This window comes from Bactrocera tryoni, chromosome 5 (assembly GCF_016617805.1).
Source record: "Bactrocera tryoni isolate S06 chromosome 5, CSIRO_BtryS06_freeze2, whole genome shotgun sequence".
Classification (NCBI taxonomy): Eukaryota; Metazoa; Arthropoda; class Insecta; order Diptera; family Tephritidae; genus Bactrocera; species Bactrocera tryoni.
The window spans coordinates 36,957,576-36,981,673 of record NC_052503.1 but is presented as its reverse complement, the minus strand read 5'-3'; the positions used below and the strand labels follow the sequence as shown (position 1 = coordinate 36,981,673).

At 35.0% G+C, this 24,098-nt stretch overlaps 1 protein-coding gene and 2 long non-coding RNA genes across 3 annotated transcripts; all 3 read right to left on the bottom strand.

The window, feature by feature from the left end:
* Nucleotides 1-524: 524 nt before the first annotated feature.
* LOC120778841 lies at nucleotides 525-12,817 on the bottom strand. The gene is made up of 3 exons (XR_005705584.1): nucleotides 12,415-12,817; nucleotides 2,595-2,957; nucleotides 525-1,154 (listed from the first exon to the last, which is right to left on the bottom strand). It is a non-coding gene; the product is annotated as an uncharacterized LOC120778841 (long non-coding RNA).
* Nucleotides 6,999-10,651, bottom strand: LOC120778842. The gene is made up of 2 exons (XR_005705585.1): nucleotides 10,375-10,651; nucleotides 6,999-7,585 (listed from the first exon to the last, which is right to left on the bottom strand). It is a non-coding gene; the product is annotated as an uncharacterized LOC120778842 (long non-coding RNA).
* A 6,670-nt stretch (nucleotides 12,818-19,487) lies between the features above and the next one.
* LOC120777143 (influenza virus NS1A-binding protein homolog A-like) lies at nucleotides 19,488-21,312 on the bottom strand. Its single transcript, XM_040108289.1, has 5 exons — nucleotides 21,238-21,312; nucleotides 20,866-21,164; nucleotides 20,318-20,522; nucleotides 19,775-19,858; nucleotides 19,488-19,700 (listed from the first exon to the last, which is right to left on the bottom strand). Exons 1-5 carry the CDS (start codon nucleotides 21,310-21,312, stop codon nucleotides 19,488-19,490), a joined length of 876 nt encoding a protein of 291 aa, XP_039964223.1.
* Between the last annotated feature and the right edge of the window lie 2,786 nt (nucleotides 21,313-24,098).

Here is a 24,098-nt window from a genome sequence, read left to right as displayed (position 1 = left end):
CTTGACACTTTAAGCAAAGAACCTGAAAGGGTTTGCCGTACTTATATAAATGTACGGAAGTATTTTCTTTTTATTTTGCATATATTTCAAGTCACAATATTTCCTGTCGAAAGTACTTACACTCATACGTGTAGGGAAATATGCATAGATAAATATATGGTAAATATATGTAGTTGTACGATGAGGCAAGCAGTGGTGTGTAATTGATTTTAATTAAATTTCTTCAAAGAAAGGATTCAGTTTTTAAAAAATTTATAAGAATAACATATGTGTTTAACTTTAAAATTATCTACATTCAATTTACGGAGAAGCTGATTTTTTGTATTTGGAAGCTCCGGGTATAGCCGCGTAAGAGGCGTGAATTGCGTGAATACACAATGTTCGAACACTCCCAAACTAGGTTCTTACTTACTTACTTTCGCTTTCAATTTCAAAGAAAAATAAACAATGTTTATTATTTTATTTCTTTCACCTCACAAATATAATTTTAGGCAAATTTTGTAATTTTATTGACCAATTAAAAACTTTATTTGCTTGTGTAGCTTTCACATTTTAAAGTTGTAAATTTCATAAATTTTTAGCAGTAATCGCTTGTTGTATTTTTAAGTTCATGCAATTTCTGATTACTTTGTGTAAAGTTTACTCATTAGTGTTGGACCATAAAAAAATACTCAATCGTATTCATAACTTTCCAGCGAAATTGATTTTAGTAATTATTCGTGATTCATAAGCTTTGCTATTTTTTATGTTTGACCCTGCCATAACAATATTTTGTTAATTTCGAATTTTAAGTATTCCTCATGGAACACCCCAGTAAATTGATAGACTTCGCTCAGTCACAGTACTTATGCCGTAAACAAATCGCTCACCATTGAGGACCTGTCGGCGAACAGTGGAAGCGTACTTCAAGTGGAAATCCCGTTCCTTGCTGCATAAACGATTTCTATTCAGTTTTGCTTTCTTTTGCTTTTTTGTACTGATTGCTGAAGCACCTCAGTGGCCCCCTCCAACCTCATCTGTAAGAGTGAGTCGGTAGAGTTTTCAATTGCTTGCTAGCAGCGTCAGTTTGCCTTACTGCCTCCTTATGCTACTTGAAGGTTTTTCCGCATTGTCATTGCGCTCGGATACAGGTGACTAGGATTGACAGTTGAGGCCTGGAATAATTAAACAAAAATGTAAAGAAATACAAAATTAAATTTTTACAATTTTCTAAAGTTAATATAGAACCACTAAATACTTGTAATAAATAATCACTCAAACGGCTGCACTTGGAAGGTTACTCAATCTGCCACCAATCGGAATTGCAGTGGAAAGCTCGGAGGTAAAACCAGCTGCGTGATTGGCGGTGTAGGGTGAATTTTCTCACATAACTTAATAGCTTAGCTCGATAGGCGGGGGGTCGGTGGATAACATAGACCTCATATCTTCACACTTTATCCAGAAATGAAATAGCTGATTAGATTTCCAAAAGTGCCACCCGTCATCTTTTTACTCATACGGTCTCGAAAGAACTGCCGGTCTCTTGACAGATAAGAACCTACTAGCATCACCTGCGAGTCCGATAGAGCTAGGTAAGGACAATACATGCAGAAAGTGCAGCGAAGTAAGCAAAAGAAAGACACTGCTATACCAATTTCCTCCACTATCTAAAATTCGACTGAAATATATAGTGTCTTCGCAGTTCAAAGGGTTTGACGAAGTATAAAATTAGATATCAAGTCGCTCTTAAAGTTCGAGGCGTCCAAAAACCGATATACATATATATTTAATTTTTTTCCCAACGACCGGAATCTAAAACAAATAAGACAAATTTTAATCTCAAACATTCAGAGCAAAAAATAATATTTTAAATTTAAATCTCAAACATCTAGGATTAAAACTTGAGAATGTAATAAGAGGCTTTCGTACAAACATCCACGTTTTTCAGCTCGACTTCCAAATAGTTCCAAACAAACTAAGTTCGTTCGTCACTGTTTGCCTAAAGTCAAATGTCCCCCCCATGCAGTATCCCATTTAAAGATAACCGTTGGAAAATTTTGAGTCAAATGCCAACTTACGGCTGTATAGACTATATCGCTTGTAAATACTATGTATGAGAGTTTATATGTGGCGCTCTCACGAGTGGAGAGGAACTGTAGTGTACGTATAAATAATCACTCGCGTGGGCGCCAGCTGTGTGAATCAGCCGCACAAAAGTCTGATACTCTGACTTTAGTTAAAATTTACAGCGCCACAAAACTGCCGTTACACTCTCATGCCTCATGTAGGCGCAGCATTCAGCGATATTTATGCTCATAAATTTTTGCGTATTTACCAAAATAGTTTTGAAAATTGAAAGTAATTTCTTCTGCATGGCAAGAACTAAAATAGAACCCCAGAATTGCGTCATAGCAATAACTGATTCGCTTTTAATTATAAATAACTACGACTTAGTGGCGGACTTTCCTTTGCGGCAAATAACTCAGTAAGTTTTCCAGCCCGTTTGGCGCCCTTTCGGTAGTACTTGATTGACCGTTCTGTATGGTACTCGTATAAAGTTAGCCGAATAATGAAAAAGCTCACATTACGTACATGTGCACTGGGGGTGTACTTACCCGATTTAATCCATTTTAATCACAAGCGTCTTCTCTCCATTTCATTATGATTTCTTAGATATTGACCAAAGTCAGAATCAAACCATGTTGTTTGAAAATCCTTATGTTAAGTATATGACGTCGTTAGGAACCAATGAACCGATTTTTTCTCATTTTTAGCACCAGGACACATTTTTGCAGGAAAAGACTTTCTGTAAGTTTCATTAATACTTTGTGGAGATTAATCGCTATTTTCGGCAAAAAGTCAACAATAGTCACTCAGATCCGCATACTCGGTATCAGGAGCTTGATAATTCATGATCAGCTTTCGAGCATTATGTACTACAAGTAAGTTTATTCCGACTGTCTGACTGTTTGATTTATCTACTTTAAAATGAAGGTGATATATAGATGGATACAAACTTTTGTTATAAGGAAAGTAGGCGTGGTTGTATTCCTATTTAGCTCAGTTTCACACTCTAGCCAATAGCCAATTGTCAAAATAGTGCTACGTACGTACGTAGTTTGTAACATATAAAATATCTTCCAAAAGTGGATGATGCCACGCCCATTGTCCATTTTGGTTCGTATCAAGCTTTTCCCTGCCATTTTTGGGATATTGCATTTCTGTCATATTTATTTAGTGAGCAAATACCTCTCTATAATACAACTCTATACTTTTTTCGACTAGCTCAGGCGAACAAAACTACTACACTATTTAGCAACATGTTGCGAGGGTATAAAAATTAGATTAATATATTCATAAGGCTGATGCCTTTGCAAAAGTCTTAATACTAATCATGTTTTAAATGATCTCACTGTATATACTTATAAATATGTAGTGCCTCAAATAACATTCACAGCTCTAAATACTTTTATGTTTTAAATGGCAAGACATAAAATAAAGTGATATCAAAATCCATATGTGTATAATATGTATGTATGTAAACATATGACACTGGAACTTAAATCTCCACTAAAATATTTATATACCTACATACATATTTAGATTTGCTCAAACATTAGAAGAAATCTTGATTCGAATTTGTTGGCCTTTCTTAAAGTTATGTGGTTGCATCACAATAACCACAGAGTTGGGCAAATGTGGTTTTGGTATTGTCAAATGTGTCGTTAACATTTCAAAGCTAGATTCATTTTGCATTTCGTATTGATGGGTGTCAAGTGTACCATTCATTTTGAAACGTGCCGGGTATAAGTGAGCCAAAATCAACCCTTTCGGTTGTGAAGAATAAGTGTTCATTATACATGTTGCGATAGTTCTGAATAATTTTGAGGTAAAATCTTATCTAAACGCCGCTTAGGCTTAAAAAATTCATTTGATTTTGTTGGCGCTTCACATACCAAAAACTTAACAAGGAATACGGACTGGAAGATGCGGTACAAAAATAATACATACATACGTGTATAAGTATGTTCGCTCGGAGTTGCGGTCACGTGTTTTTGTAATACTCTTTTCTTAAGGGGGTATTCTAGTCTAGAATTTTGAAAAAATGGAAATTTTTTTTTCATAATTCGATAGTTTTGATATTCAAAAATATCTCTCTAAAAGGATTTTTCAAAACTCAAATTATTTTCAAAGTTATAGCCATTTTAGTGACATGGCAACTAGACCGGTTGAGCGAACTCCTTTTTTTGATGCGGTAGCCACAATTCTAATGAGTGGATTTATTTGAAATTTGGCATGAATATTCTTTAAATATATCTCTATCACTAGAAGTAACAAAAAATAAAAATTTGAAATTTATAATATTCAAAAAAAAAAAAAATCAACAAAATTGAAAAATTTGTGAAAAAATCGACCTTTTTTTGAGTAGCCGCCATTTTATGAATTTTTTTTTTTTAGTTTTGCTGCTTCATGATATTGCGACATTCGTACGCATTAAGAATCTGCCATTGTTTTATTTTTCAGATGACGGCAAGGGTAGAAATCATGGCGATGAGGACACGACCTCTTTTTTCCCCCCTTTTCTTCAAGGACGCATAACTCGATGAAAAAAAAAATTTTTTTTTTTTAAATTTATTTTGTGTACTCTTCCAAATTTAGTAAACAAATGATAAAAAAATGGATAATAAAAATATCTAGTGCTTCTTTTTTATTAATTGTTGAAAAAAGCTCGAATTTCGAGCCTCTAGACTAGAATACCCCCTTAAGATTTAACTGCAGAAAACAATGTTTCTTAAATAGTTACTGGCTTAGTTGATTGGAAATTTTTAATAGCTTTTCTCTTTCTTTTTTTAAAGACTTTCTATGAATTCATCTGCTTTCCTCTTCCCTTTTCTGTTTTCATCCGCTTAGTCATTGTTTTGTTATAACATGATATCAATTGAATTTAGTTCCCAGAATTTGACTCAGTATTCAGCTGGTACAAGTGACAGTTCAGTACTTGGAATTCATTCCTCAAATCAGTGGTATGTTCACTTTCGTTAACAATTTTTACAATCTGACGTATATGTTGATTACGGTGTCCGTTATTTCTAAAGTTCATTTTATTCCGCATTCATACAAGTGATCTGTACATTCTGTGTTGCTCATACGACGTGGTGTACTGTATTATGCTCAGTATACATATTGATACTTATCTTTGACTGCGAATAACTTTTAAAGAAACAGTTTTATGGAAGAGATAATTAAAATCTTTTTTATAAAGTCAAACAATTTTGTTTTGGAATATCGTTTTCTCAAATTTGTAGAGTTACTCATTTAATGCAAAGTATCAAAAATCACATGCTTTATACATGAGAAAAGAAACTTATACTGTATAATTCAGACACGGTTTTAATAGAAAATTAAGATATTTTTAAGCTTTATAGGCTCACAAACTGAAGGACTAAAGCGCGTATATACAGACTAACTGTATACATGTTGTTCAGGATCTTAAAATGGAAAATAGCCAACATCCTAATACAGGGTCCGGAAAGTAATAGGACTGACTTTCTTCCACCGCGACTGTTCTTCGGAGCATAGCGCGCCGACTGGATTCGGTAGAGGTCGTTCCTAGCTAACGAGGGAGCGTCTGGTCAGTTATCTCCGAGCACCTGGAGAGTCAAGACAAACATTTTCCCACGACGTGTTTCTGTGAGTGTTGCAAGCTGAAAATGTAGCGTTCGTTAAACCAGAGGCACGCGATTAAGTTCTGTGTGGAACACCTGCGACTTCGGCAAACACCGGCAAAGTGACTCGTGTGCGCCACACCAGGCGAACCGGTCTGCACCAAACGCATATTCTTCAAAGTGCTGTTGTTCAAGCCGCTGGTAATCAGGTACGTGCCTTTCGTACTGCGCTGCGTACCGTGTCGTGAAAACCGGCCTGATGAACGACGGGTTATTCTGCCGTCACCGTTTTTGAAAAAACCAACAAGAAAATACGTTTGAATTTTTCGCCGAAAATTACTTAAATTAAGAAATTCGCGTAACTAATTGGAGATTTTCGTTAGTGAGTGATCAATTCTATTGTAGAAAGCCTCATCGATATTTACGACAAGCGCAAGAAAGTTTAAAAAGACGAAGACAATTACGATGAAGATCAGCATAAGCCAATTTCACGCTTCTCGGAGTGCGACAATCGGGGAAGATCGACGGTAATATAAACGGATAAATGTAGATGAAATAATAGAAGAACTAACTCGAATATGGATAGACACAGGGAATGCCAAAGAGTAGCATGGATGTGATGATCCAAGTCGTATCAGAACGTGCCAAGCCAATGAGCAAATAATTTATGCTAGAACCCATTTGAGGACGTGACAGTATAATCATGGATATGATATTGCCAATAAAACCGAATATGCCGACAATATTCAATACAATGCCACAAACCCTAAACTCTAGACGGGTATTGTCATCCAGATGAAAGACATGAATTTAAAGCATGAAAAAAGTGCGGTACGAATTCGTGCGTCATATTGAGTTCAGTCATCGGTCTGCGATAAGAAGCGAAGAAGAAAATTTCGTAATTTTCCTTACAAAACTTTTATATTTTGCATACAAGTAAAGCTTGAAAATATCACAAAACACTGGCTTTAACCTAAAGTACAGCATTCAATCAATAACGTCCTTAAAATTGTTGCAGCCAATTTATATAATTCTACACTTATTTTTATATATTTACCAAAAAAAATTGCAACGTTCTTTATATGCTTATAAAGCTGTATCTTTGGAGCTTTTAAAATTATTTATAGCAATTTTACATTTGTAAAAGTTTTTATTTTATTTTTTGGTTTTTTATTTAACTTTTTAGTACTTTTAGTCAAGCTTTTTTATAACATACTCTTTATTTGCTTTTAATTATTAATCAACGTCAAATATTCAGTTTTTTATTTCTATCAGTAATCTCTTGCCTAACCCTCTTTTTACTTCATGTTAAGCCTTTTCCGAAAAGTATGAGTCATTAAAAAGCATTCAAAGTATCCACAACTCTCCAGCGAAATATATTTAAATAATCACTTGTGAGCAAATATAACATTTTGTATCAATTCGCTGAATAATAAATGTTTATTATTTATATTCGCAAAAGCTTTGCTATTTCATGTTTGACTCTGGCATTTCAAAATTTTCTTCATTTCTAGTAGCAAGCACACCTCACTGAATCCTACAATTGCGAGTTGGTAGTTCTGATACAGCTCTCTTTGCGCCAAAAAATTCCGGTTTGAACGCTCCATTAGTTGTATATACATACACATGTAAGTATGTATTTCCTCAGTTTAGTTTCAGCTTTCGTTGCCTTTTATAGTTTTAGTTGCTCCAAGGATATGACTCTAGTTAACGGCCCTTCGCGTTCATATCTCTCACTTGTCTCTGTGCCTGCAGCGTTTTCAATTGCTTGGCAGCAGCGTCAGTTTGGTTTACCGTATCCCTTTTATGACTTGATAGCTTTTCTCCATTTCGTAAAGCTTGTCGCCACGGTCATTCAGTCAAATGATATGTATGTTGACAAGGAAACTTGCAGTTGCAACTACTTAAATATCACAAGTATGCTGGTGTGTAAGCACGAGCTGCAACAAAAATATAATAAAATTCAAAGTTAAATTATGTGCAATTTTTAAACTCTCGCAACAAAGTTGCTAAGGAGAGTATAATAGTTTTGTTCACATTACGGTTGTTTGTAAGTCCTAAAACTAAAAGAGAGAGTAGAGTTGAAATCCGGATATCTGTCTGTCCGTCCGTCCGTCCGTCCGTGCAAACTGTAACTTGAGTAAAAATTGAGATATCATGATGAAACTTGGTACACGTATTTCTTGGCTCCATAAGAAGGTTAAGTTCGAAGATGGGCAAAATCGGTCTACTGCCACGCCCACAAAATGGCGGAAACCGAAAACCTATAAAGTGTCATAACTAAGCCATAAATAAAGATATTAAAGTGAAATTTGGCACAAAGGATCGCATTAGGGAGGGGCATATTTGGACGTAATTTTTTTGGAAAAGTGGGCGTGGCCCCGCCCCCTACTAAGCTTTTTGTACATATCTCGAAAACGCCTATAGCTATGTCAACCAAACTCTATAGAGTCGTTTCCTTCAGATATTTCCATATACAGTTCAAAAATGGAAGAAATCGGATAATAACCACGCCCACCTCACATATAAAGGTTATGTTGAAAATCAATAAAAGTGCGTTAACCGACTAACAAAAAACGTCAGAAACACTAAATTTTACGGAAGAAATGGCAGAAGGAAGCTGCACCCAGGTTTTTTTTTTTAAATTTAAAATGGGCGTTGCGTCGCCCACTTATGGACCAAAAATCATATCTCAGATACTACTCGACGGATTTCAATGAAATTCGGTATGTAATATTTTCTTAACACCGTGATAACATGTGTGAAATTGGTTCACAACCACGCCTTCTTCCAATATAACGCTATTTTGAATTCCATCTGATGCCTTCTCTGTATAATACATATCGTCACCTGAAATGCAAAATAACGTATCATCAAAAAATTCGAAATTGAGTGTCGTATTGATTACGCTTCACTACTTCAAATTACATACATTATATTACATATGTTCAACGTTTTCAGGTTCTGCGGTCAGATATAAACCAGTTTTAACCAATATTAAAATTTTGTTTCACTCATGTCCCATTTTATTTCATGTTTCATTCATGCAACTGTAAATTTCCGAAAATGTTGTTACGTTATTTTGCATTTCAGGTGACGATATATACATTAGGACCCAATGATGATAGCGGAATAAAACTTTACACAAATACGGTATTTGAAAAATATGTAAATGACGGATAATGAAATCTCGATTATCACTTTATCATGTGAGAGTATAAAATGTTCGGTGACACCCGAACTTAGCCCTTCCTTACTTGTTAAATTTAATATAGAAAAATTGAAGTAACAAAATTCTTAGTAATATAGTTTTTAGTATGACGCACACATATAAAGACAAGCGCAAGTTCGAGAATCTGTATTAGATACATGAGGTCCAGTTGAATCATTGACGCGATTTTTATTCATTTTTGACACTAGAGCACAGAACTAGGAGAAACAAAATATTTGGTTCCGTTGGAACTTAATTTTCTGAATTATTCCTATTATTTTTCGTGCAAATGCTTTTTGCTGAAAGCCTCTGGTTTACCGTGTCTGCCTCACGCTTGCACATTTGTGTTGACATCATATCTGTTGAAAAATTTATGAATCAAATGCCGGTTTTGAACTTGCCTACAGATATATGATAACATCGTTAATAAGTAAGTGCAGTAGTAACTATGTATGTGGGAGGACGCCCCCGAGTATGTGAAGGAACTCTAATATTCATGGAAGCATTAGTTTAAATAACCACTTAAATCGAGTGGGCGCCAGTTGTGTGAACCAGTCACACAAAAGGTTTACGCTTTGTTGTTTGTATAGCCATAATTTAAAGTGCCGTAAACTCAGAATGCCTCGTATGGGCGCAGCATCGTTTTTGACATTTTTTTGCATGTAATTGTGCTCGAATACGAGTTTAACCCAATTGTTTGGTAAATTCACAGTAATTGGTTCTAAATTAAAAGAACAACAAAATAAGTAACCGTAAAGAGTATTCGCGCTTTACTTTTACTTATAAATAACGACGGTTTGGTGTCGGACTTTTTATTGCAATCAATTACTAAAAAGTTGCCCAGCCTTATTGGCGCCACAAAGACCAAATGACACAATTTCCGGCAGCTAATGGTCACCAATGAGTCAACAGACGTGACTTCACGCAAATTGTTATATGTGTATATGTGAGTGCCTCTGTGTGTATAAATGTACTCAGCAGGAAACGATTTCTTCCGGAATGTTCTTTTTGAAGGAGAAAATATATATCTGTAAATGGCGGATTTCATTTCTAATAATAATTGCCAAAAAGTTAAAATAATCTGAAAGTTTAAAGTGATATACATAAATAATTATAATATATATGTATATATATATTTATGAAAATAAGGAAATTAAGGGATAAATAAAATATCGTAGCTATTGCTGTGGAGCAAAGTGTTGGAGAAGATCCGATTGACTCCATCTACCATGCATGCACTCTATGGAAGATTTTGTGGAAGGATCTTAGTTTGAAAAAAAAGTTGTCGCATTTGCAGTATAGTTACAATACAACCTGTACCATCCGCAGCAAGTTCTTATATGAACAACTTTTTAATTTGATGCCATGCAACTGATCAATTAACCCATACACTGACCGCCATATTTGGCTAGAATATCATTATACAGTTTTATTTTATATGGGAGATGGGTTAATTTTTGGTTCTTTATACAATTTCTATGTTAAAATAACTATATCCGGTATTGTAACCTCACTGACCTTTGCTAAGCTATACTTGTTGCCCATTCGCTTGACAATTAGACATCTCGCTGATAGCATTGGAATATCATTTGGCTCCGCCCAGATGAATTGTCTTAGGGACATGCAGGATATCCAAAATCGTTTCCAAGAAAACGGAAGGAAAATACGCATGCCTTTTACTCACATGGCTATGCAGGAAGTGCAGAGAAGTGCGCATAAGATAGACACTAGAACACCTCTTCTGCTTTTCTTCGGCTTTGTAACTGCCATTACAAAGGAACTCAACGTCTGTGTATGGCATGACAGCCACTTACTGTAGTCTAACTTAACCTACATTGTTGAGAAAAGGTTTTGACTGTCATCCACCTGTACGTACGGCTTGGAACCCATCACATAAAAGATATACCACGATGAAAAATTACCCAAGGCCTTAGTTGAGGAAGCCCGTTTATAATGACGAGCTGGTACCAACGCCTCTCAAGTGCAATGGATGGGATGTGTGAGGAGAATTTGTTTTGAAGAGTTGTTTCTGCAATAGTTTTTTACGTAAACTTTTAAAGTATAGTCTCCAATCTTTCAGGATTTGAACTCTTTGAAATTGTTTACAAATTTAATTTCATTGAGCTCTATAGATCGTTTTTTCCCATTGTAGGATGTAATCTGCATTCCAAATATTAGTATTTGGATTGTAGAACTCGAAGCTATATATTTTCCTCTGCATAATGTGGCTATTGTAATTGAAATCAAGTGGCAGATCAAGCATAAGAAGAATGTAAAAAATCTCAAACTTGTGGAATTTCGGCTTTATTTCTTTAAGAATGAACTCTTAGTCATGCGATGTGCTAAATATGATCGTATGATATCACTATGCTGCTTCCGTAAGTTAGATAAATAAGCTGATTTCTCGTAAGGTCACGAATAATCTCACTTGGACTGCTAGAGGTGTTTCCGCTGTGATACTCAGAACTTTTAGATAATGTAGAGATAATGATTTTGGTGTGAGAAACGAAGAACCATCAAAAAAGTTTGATGACGTCGAACTGCAAACAATATTGGATAAAGCTGATGACAATCATGTTAAATATTGCACAACAAAACTATTTTCGATCGTTTGAAAGATTTGGAAAAAATCCAAAGGTGTGAAAACGCATTCCAAAGTAAACAGTAGTCTTTGAATCCTCCTGGTGGCGCCATCTATATGGCGACTGGTGCGGTAGAATCTGTTATCTTTATCGATTGTCCAGTGTTTCATGACATTACATCGATTGGAAGTGAAGTTATTGCGTTTTAAATGTCAGTATGATTGTATTATCGGTGCGAAAACGAGCTTCAAACAAAGAGCCAACATTAAATTTTGTTTTAAAATTGGTAAAACTTTTACCGAAACTTTTAAATTGATGAAACAAGTTTATGGTGATGATTGCCTATCCCGTAGCAGAGTGCACGAGAGGTTTCAACGTTTTCAAAGTGGTCGTGAGGACATAAATGACGATCAACATGTGGGCCCATCAAAATCCGTGATCACCGGAAATTCCATCGAAAATGTGAGTCATCAAAAATCACCGAAAACATCATTGAAATTCATGGAAATGGATCTGAATATCTCCAAAATATCGATTTATCGCATTTTGACCGAACATTTGGACTTAGGAAAGGTATATGTACGGTTTGTTCCGCACAAATTAACTGATGACCAAAAATTGCTCAAAATCCAGCATTCGAAGGACATCAATAAAGAGGGACATATATTTGACCAAAAATCATATTTTAGCTATTAATGAATAATATCATGATCACAGCTGCACTTGTGTTTGCAAATATGCATAAGCACTTTCGAAATGACAGCATAAACATAAACTAATAATACCAATTTGCACATACATTTTCAAATACCTAAGCAGAAAGCCAAAAAACTGAAGTGTAGATTTAAATACATCCAAATTTACTTGAACACAAGCTTCCTTAATCTATTTACGAGCAAACAACCGCTCAACATCTTTACAACAATATCAAAATCACAACACATTAATCATAACACCAAACAAAACTAATGAGTACCGTTGACTTAGGAGCAGATTAATTGCCATAGTTGGTCACCAACATGGTCTTTTCTCATTTAACACGAAATTTATATAAACACTCATTACAACAAACACTAACGAGGCCCGCTTACGGCGGTGCACCACATATCTCAATTTCGTTTTATTTTTACGATTTTCTCTTATATACGAGTATGTACCAAATGTCACAGCGCTATAAAACCACAGGCAATGCGAGCAATAAAACACGAATCACCGAAATATAATTAATTTATTTGTAGCCTTTCGCACATTACGACTTGCACACCGGTTCGTTGACGCTTTTCCGTTTCGTTTTGACTTTTTGCGCCTTTTTTCGATTTTCGAATATAACGTTGCGTCCGAATTCGCTTTTCACATAATTCGCAAACGAACTGACACTGTCAGAGGTTGGAAGCCAACTGCTGACATTTATAAATTCGAAGATCCTTAACCGCCGGCATTTAGCTACGAATGTGTGTGGTTTTTCGAACATCGTTGGAACAAAGCGCAAACGCAATGGGGGTTTCATGGGAAGATACAAATTAAGCGAAAGTGTGAGCGTGTTTTCCAAGCATCTCGCATTTGAATATAGGATTTTTGTTTATGAATGAAAAAATATGCAACGGACACGTTTGTGATAGAGAACATAAAACAGAAATAAAAACCAAGAAAATAAAATGTGGAATTCGTTTATATTTCATAATAAAACATTTGAAACATACAAAAACTATTTTTCAAAAAACACATGGAAAACTTTAATGATGAGTTCTAAATCATCAAAAACTTAACGTCACCTTTTTATCGTATTTCAAAATTGTTTTTATTACGAGATTCTTACGCGATTTATTCGTGTTGCTCTTGAGTGGCATTTCATGGTTAGTAACATTTTCATTGAGTTAAACTCGAAATGTTTTGACTCTTCTTGCTCGTTTTCTCTCGCTCTCTCACTGAATTACTTGAATAGCGCTCACTTGTTTTGAAATTTCATTCATGCTTTCAAACATTCATTTGCATTGCCTTAATTATGAATACTCCGAATGTTTATGCTCATACTTAGAGTACTTATTATCGATAAACATTACTATGTTATAAATAATCATTATCGTACTTTCTAGTGTAAACATTAGTTAATTAAGTCCCAAGTTTGGTTGGAAATAATTTTTACTACCAAATATACATTCGAGTACCTCACAAATAATTATCTTAACAAAAACTCTTTTTTGAAAAGAAGATACAAGTAATTTGTTCTGCTCGACAAAATACGGGAACCTCAAAGAATATGAAGAATTGAGTCAATATTATTGATAGGACCACCTCTTCGCATAGTTAAAAACCCATTGCAATATCACCATTAGGAAAAACATATCCTAAGCTTTGTAAGAAAAGTCTAGTCCAGCATTAGGAAGATAGTTTTGTTGATATTTAGTCGGAATGATCTGATCAAATGATTCTCAAACATTTAGAAAGGTTTGAGAATGAACTCAAATAGGTTTAAAATACACACTCAATAAACTAATAAATCCACGATTACCAATCTTAGTGGAAATATTTACATATGATAAACGTTTTCTGCAATACCTGACATAGTGGAAAAAGAAGTCAAATGATAATAACCGTGCTGTATCAGCCATAGTGAAGCAATTAAGCAGACATCTGTCGCTAAAAATAAGAAAATATAGTATATATGTAGTGAGTTCCGAATTTTCTCTAGCCATTATATTTTTAATTCAATGTGTGTCGACAGTATAATTCTCATTACATAATGACTCTTAAATAATGTGTGTTAAATCTTAACAGAATTAAAGGAGACTGATTCGATAATCTGTTTCTTTTTCTATATCAAACATGGTCAATATCGATCCATCACTAATATGAATTTTTTGTAAGTTCGGCTGATTTGGATTTTAATACCATTTCGAGTATAAAACTTTATACTAAATAAGTAAGAAAAGGCTAAGTTCAGTTGTAACCGAACTTTATAACCCGTTTTTCAATAAGAGCCTAAGTCTTTTTGAATAAAACAAAAACGGTTTGGATATTAATGAAATTCTTTATTCTTGTGAAAGTACATTCGATGTCATTATGTATGGAACTCGGATTTATTTCGCATGGCCACCACGGCGACGCTTGCAGAACTCCATACGCTAAACCCAATTATCGACGGTTTTCAAGCACAAATCGGCCCTGCTGCAATTTTACGTTTAGTTTGTAATTTCATAAGGAACAGAATTACTCTAATGTTTGCTGGCTGCGTCCAGTATTCAGTTGACATAATCGCTCAGTTTTAGTGCGGTAGTTTCAGCAAACATCTTTCGATTTTGGACCACTTTTACTCTAATGCATAATGCACATACGTATAGAAGAATACCGGAACGGGTGCAACAAATGGACAATCGGAAAGATCTTGGTTTACGGGCTAACAAAGTCCAACTCATGCAAGTATTGAAGGCGATCGATCGTCTGGCCAATGACTTGTTCGTTTCCAAATGGATTGCCATACAGACAACGAAGCAATCAATTTATTGATGGAATTTTTTATCAAAGTGAAAAAATTGGGATTCGAATGAAATTTGTTCAAGCCAGCCACGGAGGTCATTCGCCCTTCAAAACATAATGCCAAACCCTTATGTTTATAGTTAAGCTAAATTCTTTTCCATAACAAATAAATTGTTAGTATTAATAATAGTATATTCTAAAAAACCCCTGCACAAAATTCTACACTCTCACGCTCAGAAAAAAAATTGCTGAAGATATTGGGTCTGGATAGTAAAAAAGCCAAAACATTAGAAAACACATCAGAAATCGTTGATTTCACAGTACCTTCGTTGTTTGGCTTGGTAGCCCTTCGAATAAGGAAAAAAGTATACGCAAGTTCATAAAAAGCGTACTGAACTAAATTTAAACTGGCACTTAAAGCGTATTGGCAATCAAAAAATGGCAACACCGAAACTGGAGAGGATATTTGTGGGATTCAGTGAAGAAAAAGAGAGGAAATTCTGAGAAAACCACGGGTCAGTGGTCAACAGTGCAAATTTAGCGGATTTATTTTATTATGGCAAAGCCAAAATTTCCACCTTTTTCCAAAAGGGCGGTGTACAAGTTTCGTATGTACATTCTTTACTCGTTTTCATTTTATTGTATGAAATATTAACCGTTTCATTTTGCAAGATCGATTTTCAGATCTTTTTCATTGAATCGCTGGCGGCGCAGCCTTTATAATTAATTTATTCGGACGGATGAACTGATGAAAATAACTGACGAAAGGCATAAAAGTAAAACGAAAAGGAGAAAAGGTTATTTTTTAGTAAAAAACCTTTTTGTTTAGCTAAGCGTTTTTAAGACAACACAGAAACAGCGGGTGTTTGCTTGCATAGCACTAGAAATTAATCTAAGATTTGTGACTACACAGTAGTTATGGCAAGTTAAAGCAATGTTAATTCTAGTATTTAATCGAAGGAATAAGCAAAATAAATTTTTTTGGCAAAATGGCGATTTCTAAAAATAAATCGATTTTTGACACATATTTCGCCTTTAAATCTATATACGTAAATAAAAATGAATCGTGAAAATGTATGTACGCTCATAACTCAATAACGCCTGGACCAATTTTGCCAATTCTTAAATGTTCGTTGAAGTTCAAAGATGGTTTTTACGGCGAGTTTCCGGAAACCCCTAAAAAAAGCCTTTTTCTTTTTGAATAATTTCCGAATGTTTTTATTTGTTAGTAACACTAAAAGACCGGTTGAACCAATCTTGAAATTGAAAGGTTGTTTGTTGTGGATCGGGAAAGGTTTAGAATACCTTATACTTTTAATGAGGAGAAGTCGGATAATTGGACAATTCCAAAAAGTAACATTTTCCATTCACATTTTTTTTCAATTTTTGTTTGTTTTGTTTTTCAATATTTTGATTTGTAAATTATTTGAATTGTTCAATTGCGGTCGCTTGTTTTTTTATTCCGGCTATCCAAAGGAAAAATTATTGAAAATTATTCAGTGAAAACTTTCACTGCTTCACACAATGTGATCAATTGAATATTGAAATTTGTTACGAAGCCACGAAGAGGTGGCGCTAATATTGGTCGGCGTTCTTTTTGCCATCAACGTATGGCAGCCCAAAGAAAGGCAAGAAGTGCTCCCAAAATGCGAATTATGGATCGCGGTCAATCGGCTAGCGATCGTAACGATATCACAGCACGACTTATTAAACAATAGCTGCGATGTTTGATGGTCTTTATCTTAAAGCAACCTATGGTATATACGGATGGTGCTGTTAGATGCTGAATGTATTCTGTTGAGTAGCAAAAAAGAGGTTTGCCGCACGCACACATTCTTCTTTCGATGCGGATGGGGCTTACACTAGATCAAATTAATGAAATCATTTCAGCGGAATTTCCTGATTCAGAGATAGATCCAGAATTATGCGAAGTGGTGAAAACCAATATGGTTCATGGACCTTGCGAACCTTACAATCCCACTTTGGCTTGCATGCTTGACAATAAATGCACGAAACACTACTCATGTGCTTTTCTTTCGGAAACGGAAATGGGAAATGATGGATATTCACTGTATCGGCGTCGCTCACCACACGAAAATGACAGAACATTTAGCATTTAGAGGCGTGAATATCGACGTTAACAACACATCGAAGTTGACAACATATGGTCGTACCATATTCGCCACTTTTGTCTAATTCACATTCAAAACTCATGTCAATGTTGAATATTGCAGATTGGTGAAATCGATCAAATACGTTTGCAAGTACGTCACCAAAGAAAGCAACATTGCGGTTATTGGCCTTGAACGATATAAGATCAGCAGTATCAAATGGGTCAATATGTGAACTGCAATAAAGCGCTTTGTAGGATATTTACTTTTGCAATTCATGAAAGTTTTCCGACTGTTGTGCGTCTCGCGTTTCAGCTTCATTTAAGTCATTGTGAATGGTACAGTGTGTGCAACTTTTTGAGAAGCATGCCAGCAGTAGCATTTGCTGGAACATGATAATCACTGGAAACAGACGAAGGACAATGTGATAGTTACTTCGCATGCCACTGAAATTCGCATACTTTTCGCGAAGATCAATTCGACATATCCGCCTTCAAATTCGCGTTAATTATGGGATACAAAAAATGACATTGCCGACGACATTTTATATTGTATTCGCTAAGAATTGGAAAATTTCGGTTGATACTTCCAGTGGTTTGATATCAATTTCACCTCCCTTTTGTCAATTCACTTCAACGGAAGATGAATTCATCACGAATGTTTATCCGAACATTGGTCAAATTATCGTAACTACAATTGCTTGCGTGCACGCGCAATTTTAGCTGCCAAAAATACCGTTGTTATTGACTTAAACTGGAAGATTCAAAGTCAAATAACGGGAGGTTTGCGCTCATATAAATCGATCGATCGTCTTGGCAAGGAGGACGAAACCGTAAATTATCCAGTGGAATTTCCAAATTCTTTGGAGAGGCTTGGTATGCCCTGGCATCATTTGCGTCTCAAAGTTGGATCTGTCATTATTATGTTTCGCAATCATCATGCGCCGAAACTGTGTAATGGAACCCGAACCCGTTGGAAACCCATCTTCTATGTATATTTACGTAACAGAACAGAAATCAAAAAATTATGTTTATTAAGCTGCGCTACGTTAAAAAAAATGCAGAAAAGTCGAAAATAAATCATTTTCGACACAATACAATTTCAACTTTTTTCCATTTCAAAACACATAATTTCACGCAGGACAATGGCAGCGGGGTCAGCTAGTATTTAATATTTTCTTTCAAAAATTTTTTTGTGTACTCTTAAAACATGTATAAATATACCCTCAAATTTTTAAAACGATTGTTTGACTTCTTCTTAATTGGCGTAGACACCGCTTAAGCTTATCTCCGAATTAACAACCGCGCGCCAGTCGTTTCTTCTTCTCGCTACGTGGCGCCAATTAGATATTCCAGGTGAAGCCAGGTCCTTCTCCACTTGGTCCTTCCAACGGAATGGAGGTCTTCCTCTTCCTCTGCTTCCCCGGCGGGTACTGCGTCGAATACTTTTAGAGCTGGAGTGTTTTCATCCATCCGGACAACATGACCTATGTCAATGTCGTCGTATATCTCGTACAGCTCGTCGTTCAATCGAATGCGATATTCGCCGTGGCCAATGCGCATAGGACTATAAATCTTTCGCAAAACTTTTCTCTCGAAAACTCGCAACGTCCAAGACTCTGCACCATATAGCAGGACGGGAATTATGCGTGACTTATAGAGTTTGGTTTTTGTTTGTCGAGAGAGGACTTTGCTTCTCAATTGCCTACTCAGTCCGAAGTAGCACCTGGCAAGAGGCAAGAGCAATCCTGCGTTGGATTTCCAGGCTGACATTGTTGGTGTCAACAGTGAAGATCCACTGCCCCACTGCACTCGTTCACTGCCAGACCCATTTGTTTTGCTTCCTTGTCCGATTGATTGACTAGTTTTTTTTTTGATCCCCAAAAATGTCTTTTTTTACGCTGTCACGCTAGGTGTGCCCCTTAAAAAACACCATGCCAAGTTTCATCAAAACATCTCAATTTTTACTCAAGTTACAGTTTGCACGGACGGACAGACAGACATTCAACCTCGTCATCCTCATCATTTATATGTATATTCAACTCTTTATCTATCTCGCTTGGTTTTAGGTGATACGTACAACCGTTAGGTAAACAAAACTATAATACTATGTTCTTGTGAATATTCAGGGTTACGCTGAGCTCTGAGCTGCATTCCATTCTACATAAAAATCTAAAACTATTTCGATTACGTTATCTTCATTTAATGTTATGTTTTTCACCTTTCTATTACTTTCGCAACAGTGATTGTTATAAGAGCACTCTTAATTTTTGTGTCCATCACCACGCTCTTAAGAGAGCTCTCTTGCCCCTTACATATTTTTCGTAAATTCAAGTTAAGTGCGTTTAGGACCATTCGTTGCTTCCAAAAAATTATTTTTGTATAACATTAGTGATTTTTTATATTATATTTATTAGATAATAATAAAAGAATTTGTTAAATCGAAAAACCGAACAATTATTTATTCACATCGACGACAGTAAGGATTCAGGTACAACAAAGCAGTTACGCACTATACTTTCGGGTAATGAGCAACTTTCTACCCAACAGGAATTTTCTTCATCAAAGACTGATACACATGACTTGTCGGCAGATTTAGACTTGCCACCAAGAGCCCATAGTTTATTGTCCAGCGATACGCAACTCATCCAACCAGGACCAACTTCCAAAAAGCAAATCTGCGAAAAGTTTTCAAAAATATTCAGTTTGACCTCAAGCGATTGGCGAAAATCAACTTAATATATCTATGTACCTGTGACCATGTGTCTAGCTGAGGATCGTAACGCTCAGCACCTCTACGGCTTAAAACATAAATGCGACCTTTATGTGCAGCTACCTGAAATATAAAAAGTAGCGATAAACGTTGTATTTAATTTTAATGGAGTTAAGAGGGCGACTACATAAATCAGTGACTATTTTCAATAAGACAATTTCGTTAATTTCTGTGGAAACGAAGTTACTTTTGCTGGTTTTGAAAACTTTAGGGAAGGCTGCAACGGAGAAATCAAATGGAATCTCTTATTATAGCGGCCGCACGTATTTCACAAATAAATTTGAAAAATCTAGACAGAATACGAATTCCGAATACGTTCCATCTTTAGTAAACGAAATCCAAAGAGGCGAATGTTATTATATAAACACTGAAGTAAAGTTGTCATATACCGCTGTTGTAGTTGTTTTAACGGATTTATCTCATATACATCATATACCGTTCTTCGACTCTTCCTCATTCTACCAAATCATGACTTGATGAACGTTCTACTAATGTTAATAATTATATTTTAATCTAACTTACACAAGGTAAACTGTGACATTTTGTCATATCCGCGCAAGAAGTCCAAGTATTCGAATCCGGATTGTAGCATTCGACGGATTTTAAACCTCCATTGTTATTATAACCGCCCATTGCGTAAATTTTACCATTTAATGTTGCTGCACCTGCGTTATTTCGTCCAACAATTAAGCTGGTCACAAACACCCAACCATCGGAAGTCGTATATCTGGAAGCAATGAAAACAGAATGCATATCTATAAACTGAAGCGTCAAAATTGATATTTCGTCACGTTGCATAGTCTATTAAACAAACTTATAATTAATTTAATTAAGTCGTTGACAATCTCAAAGTGTTAGAGTTTTCTAAAGTCAGATTCAATCAGACCATAACATTTCACTGAATTCCCTCCTTCTTTCATGGCGAAGTACCTTATTTTGTTTATTATCCATACTACCCTAACACATTTAGTCTAAAGTGCTTTCACCGTTAAGCTTAAAGTTAACCTTTAGTTGTTAAAGCTCACAATCGCCATCGTTAGATAATTCGTTACAGATTTATATATATTCAACTTTCCACCGACGACAAATCCTTATTACCATCACAACCACCAATCGCGTAGATTTTATCATCTAATTCGACAACGCAGTGCCGACTTCTTGCTTTACTCATGGCGGGCAAATTTTGCCATGTCTTATTTCGTATATTCCAGCTGCGGACGACGTTAAGTGTGGCACTTTCCCAACCGCCAATAAATAATAAATGATCATCCTTTAAAATAGTTCTATATAGTTCGTAATCGATTTTTATACTCGCATATTCCTCCCACTTATCCTCAGCTTTGTTATACTGCAGCAGTTTGGGATTCAGCTATTCCAAAAATATTGTAAGTACATTAATGTAAGATTCTCATTTTTGAATATAAGCCATAGTGTGCGTTTACCTCCGAGCAAAGCGCTAGAATTGTTTTCTCAACACAATTTGCAGCACTGACACCACGTGGTTTTGTAAATCGCATATTTATCAATGGCCGTGCTGTAGGCACTCCGATCCACGATAACGCCTTGGAGACCAGTAGCTCACATCCAGGTAACGGCTGTATATAAACTCAACAAAGATTTATCATTCCTTACCTCTGGTGGGGGGAATTCAAACAGTCTTTCGCCAAGTGAGGAATCTTTCATTCTGATTTTATTTTTAAATTTGGAAACCTTATATACTATTTTTCAAAATATCCTAAATAACTAAATATATGTGTATGTTGACTACTGTTTGAACCTATGTTGTGTGACCTTGGGTTTGTTTTAATGTGCGCACATTTACAAACAGTTGCTAAAATGTATTCTAAGAACCCGTGGGTTATCATATGCAAACATCTTATCCTTAGTAATGTTTGTGTTATTGTCTGTTGAATGCTATTTTTTTGCATGACAATGCATTTTAAGTATGTGTCTGTGTCTGTATAGGTGTATGTAGGTTCAATATATTTGAACATACCCTGCCAACCACGGCTACCCGCTTGTGACAAATATTCCAATACAACTACACATTTTTTCTCTTTACACTAACACCAACGCACATTTTTGGGTTATTTTTTGTTTACCTAAATGCGACGAAAAAAAGTTGTATGTACATATGTATTTTATGCGTTTAAAGCGGCCTGCACAATCCAATATAATATGTGAAAACAAATGTTTGTTTTATATTTTAAATAATCAGATAATATTATTCTTTTATTTCAGATATTATTATGATTTTTATTTAATTTATCTTTGCTTTCAGAGTAAATTCTATTCGCATTTAATATATTTTATTTTTTCACATAATATTAATCTTTTCTTTCAGATATTACTATCATTTTAGACAATTAATATTTCTTTTTCTTTTAGATATTGCAAATTCAATATAATTATTATTTATTTTCAGGTATTAATAACCTTTATTTTGTTTCAATCTTTGTTTAGATATTTGTCTTTTATTTTCAGGTATCAATAATAATATATTTTTTTAAATTAAATACATTTTTATTTATATAAACTGTTATAAATTTTTTGTAAACATATAAAAAATAAAATAAAATAAAAATTTTAAAAATAAAAATTTAGTTTGAAATTTTAAGAAATTTTAAAAGTAGGAATGAGAAAATGCAACCCTGCATCAGCCGTCGATTGGGGATATTAGAGCAGGACAGATGTACTTTTTTCTATGACACTGCTGAATGAGCGAGTTAAGGAATGTATTCCTTATAATAGTAACAAACATCAAAACAACCTTTTGTTTCAGTAAACAGAATACAGAAACAACCTTGAGTTCGAACAATTGAAATGCACTATCACTACAACAAACAAGTATCAAAACAACATTGAGTTTGAATAGCACAACAACCTTATCTTAAAACAAAGCAAATGTATCTAAGCAAACAATATAATATATTATATTTATATATGCACATGTTTTTACATGTATGAGTGCCCATAATTAATTTCGAGAGAAAATATTGTGACTTGAGAAATATGTAAATTAAAAAGGAAACGCTTCCGCATATTTATATAAGTACAGCAAGCCCGCTCAACATCTTTGCTTAAAGTGTCAAGTGAAGGAGTAATTAAACAGGAAACAACACCCAAAAATGTCGGACAGTTATAGTATTGAATAATTAGGCTACCCATAAAGGCATTTAAATTAATTGCTTTTAATGTTTAGCAAGCCACTTAGGAAAGGCGTGAAACGTTTTGGCCTTTGAGTCAGATGGTTGCTCGCCCTTGCACATACACATGAGGGAGATGTTCATTGAGACCAGTATCTTTCTATGTTATATGTAATGATTGAATGTACTTATTATGGGTGATCCATTTCGAGGTTCCCTACTCTTTGAAAGAAAAAACTCAGAAGCTTCAAATTTAATGGGGATTGTTTGTTAAAATTCGAAAGAACATTCTTTGGCATTTAGTTTTTGAATATTATTTCTTTCAAATGTTAGCCACGTCTAGGTCTCAGATGGTCCATCAGTTGAGTACAATTTTCGGTTACTCGTTCGAGCATATCGACTGACGAATGACACGGGTGATATTTTGTTTCAAGACTTGATTGTAAGCGGGATTGTCTTAAGACTTAAAAGTCTTAACAGTTTGATATCAAATGATCTTGGAGGCCAACAGATATTATTCGGTATTATTTTCAATTCAAAGCTTACTTTATACAAATTTTGTTTGTCTTATCGAATCATTGTTTTATTCAAACTTGACAAAAAGAGAATCAACAGCTAAATGCAATATAGCCCAATAAAAAATAGAATCGACGTGTCCTCGGCATAATTGTGATGACACGTTTCAAATAAGTTGTTATCAGTTATGCTTTGAATGAAAGACATTAGCCGGAATTCCTCTCTGGTTGACCAAGCAAAATACTAAGTGTACAGTAGTACATATTAACAAGAACTAAATACTTGTCATAGCAATCATCAATATGCTACAATTTTGTAGATATGTATTTGAAAGTATGTACATACTTGATATACATACCATATGGATTGTGGCCTAGTTGATACATAAATACTAATAATAGGTTTAGCCGGCTTATCCGGCTCATCCAGATTAGCTCTGTGTTGTGTTGTCAACTTAGATATTCACTCTTCTAAATTAAATGCTGAATGTTCTGCCATTGTTATCTGGTGAGCGATGCCGATAAAGTGGATATCCATCATTTCCAGTTTGTGTTTCCGAAAGAAAAGCATCTGGATAGTGTTTCGTACATTTATTGTCAGACATACAAACCGAAGTGTATTGTGATGTCCGTAAGGTACAT